A 1,617-nucleotide genomic window follows, 5' to 3' on the forward strand; every position below is an offset into this window, starting at 1 on the left:
AAGTATTCCAGGCTGACAAAAATGTATAGAAAAGTGAGGGGGTGGGTTGGCAAAACAGTACAGAAAGGGAAGTAGTTTGTTCATTGTCTCCCAGGGAATATTAAGTAGACATATAAGAACACCTTTGTACCACATGGTATGGTATGCTGGCAAATGGCTCACAACTGACTCCCCAGAAAGCAAAGCAAAAGAACAAAAACCAAAACCTGATGTATAGTATCACTACTTTCCATGATGTAAATACTCTCACTGTGGCTGATGTCTAGCTACCCACAAAAGGTTGAGAAGAGATACATGGTTGTACACAATTTATAGCAGAGATGATAGACTTAAAAAACCTGAAGTGCATAGATAATAGAGAAATAATTAGGAGGTGATAGGTTCTGGGTATTTGTTACCTTTGTTTTTGATATCATCTACTTAATTGTGAGTTTATGTAATTTTTTTAATGGTTGTATCTAACAACTGGCTTGGAAAACCCCTGAAATTTTAACATCCACCACCAAGCTTAAGAAAGAAGGCCTTATTGCAATACATTTGAAGCTTCCCTGGTTACATTCCCCTCCTCCTCTGACTATCCAGAATTTGGCTTTCATCATAAAATGCTCAATTTTAAAACTTTTTAAAGCAGTAAGGCATTCTCTTTACAACTGCCCGGCTTTTTATAAGCAAATGAGGCACAGACGTGGAATGTGACTTGCCCAGGTTCACACAGTTGGTTAGTGTAGAAACAGGACTAGACTTTCAATCCTCTTGACTTCTCTAAGTCCAGGCATTTCACAATTCTGTACTACTAGGTCTGGTCTGGGGAGTTCAGCCAGGTTTTGGACCTGGATCTGATGGACTAGTCAATATTCAGTAATAATAGAGTTATTTTTATAAACAAGTTTTGGAAATAACTTAGCCAACTTGCCCAAGGCTGGTAGAATAAATAGCCTTTGTACTGGAAGTGTGAGTTCTCCAATGTAGGCAGTGTTACCTGTTACACTGGACCCTTTGAGGCCATCTTTGTTTAGAAAGCTATTTGACATCATGAGCTCCTTACCCCTGCCCACTTCCACCCTTTTAAAAAAGATGGTGAGGCAATGCTATTCCCCATACTTCCTAAGAGTCTGAGCATGTAATTTCATGGAGGTTTGTGGTCTTTAAAATAAGGCTAGTCATCTAGTGAGGATGAAGCCACTGTTATGTATAGGAGGTTGAGCACATTATGACTCCATGTCCTGCGCTCTTCTAACGTATGTATGTATATTTGGATGTTAGGGAAATGGGGAAGTCACTATGGTACACTAGATCCTCTGCCCTACCACCTCTTGTCTCCCTAAGGTACCGGAGTCTGAAACAGTTTAATGTGGACATCTGCCAGACCTGCTTCTTAACAGGCAGGGCCAGCAAAGGCAACAAGCTGCACTACCCCATCATGGAGTATTACACCCCGGTATGGAGCCTCTGGGCTGGGTAGGACGGGAAGGCCATTCTCAGGTTCTAGGCCCTTGATCCATCTTGCCAAGCATAGACTAACTATATTCTACCCCTTCCCCACTTGCACTCTCTCTGTTTCTCTGTCTCTCTCTCAAAAAAAAAAAAAAAAAAAAAAAAAAAATTAAGATTTTTCCT

The 1,617-nt window shown here is 40.8% G+C and overlaps 1 protein-coding gene across 1 annotated transcript in view; it reads left to right on the top strand.

Annotated features, from left to right (window-relative positions):
- DRP2 (dystrophin related protein 2) overlaps positions 1–1,617 on the top strand; it is a 28,720-nt gene that overhangs the window by 19,832 nt on the left and 7,271 nt on the right. The window contains 1 exon segment of the mRNA XM_077776439.1: positions 1,327–1,438. Within this exon segment, the coding sequence (XP_077632565.1) occupies positions 1,327–1,438 (112 nt within the window).

The sequence above is a fragment of the Crocuta crocuta genome, unplaced genomic scaffold, assembly GCF_008692635.1.
Source record: "Crocuta crocuta isolate KB4526 unplaced genomic scaffold, BGI_CrCroc_1.0 scaffold1529, whole genome shotgun sequence".
NCBI classification, from domain to species: Eukaryota; Metazoa; Chordata; class Mammalia; order Carnivora; family Hyaenidae; genus Crocuta; species Crocuta crocuta.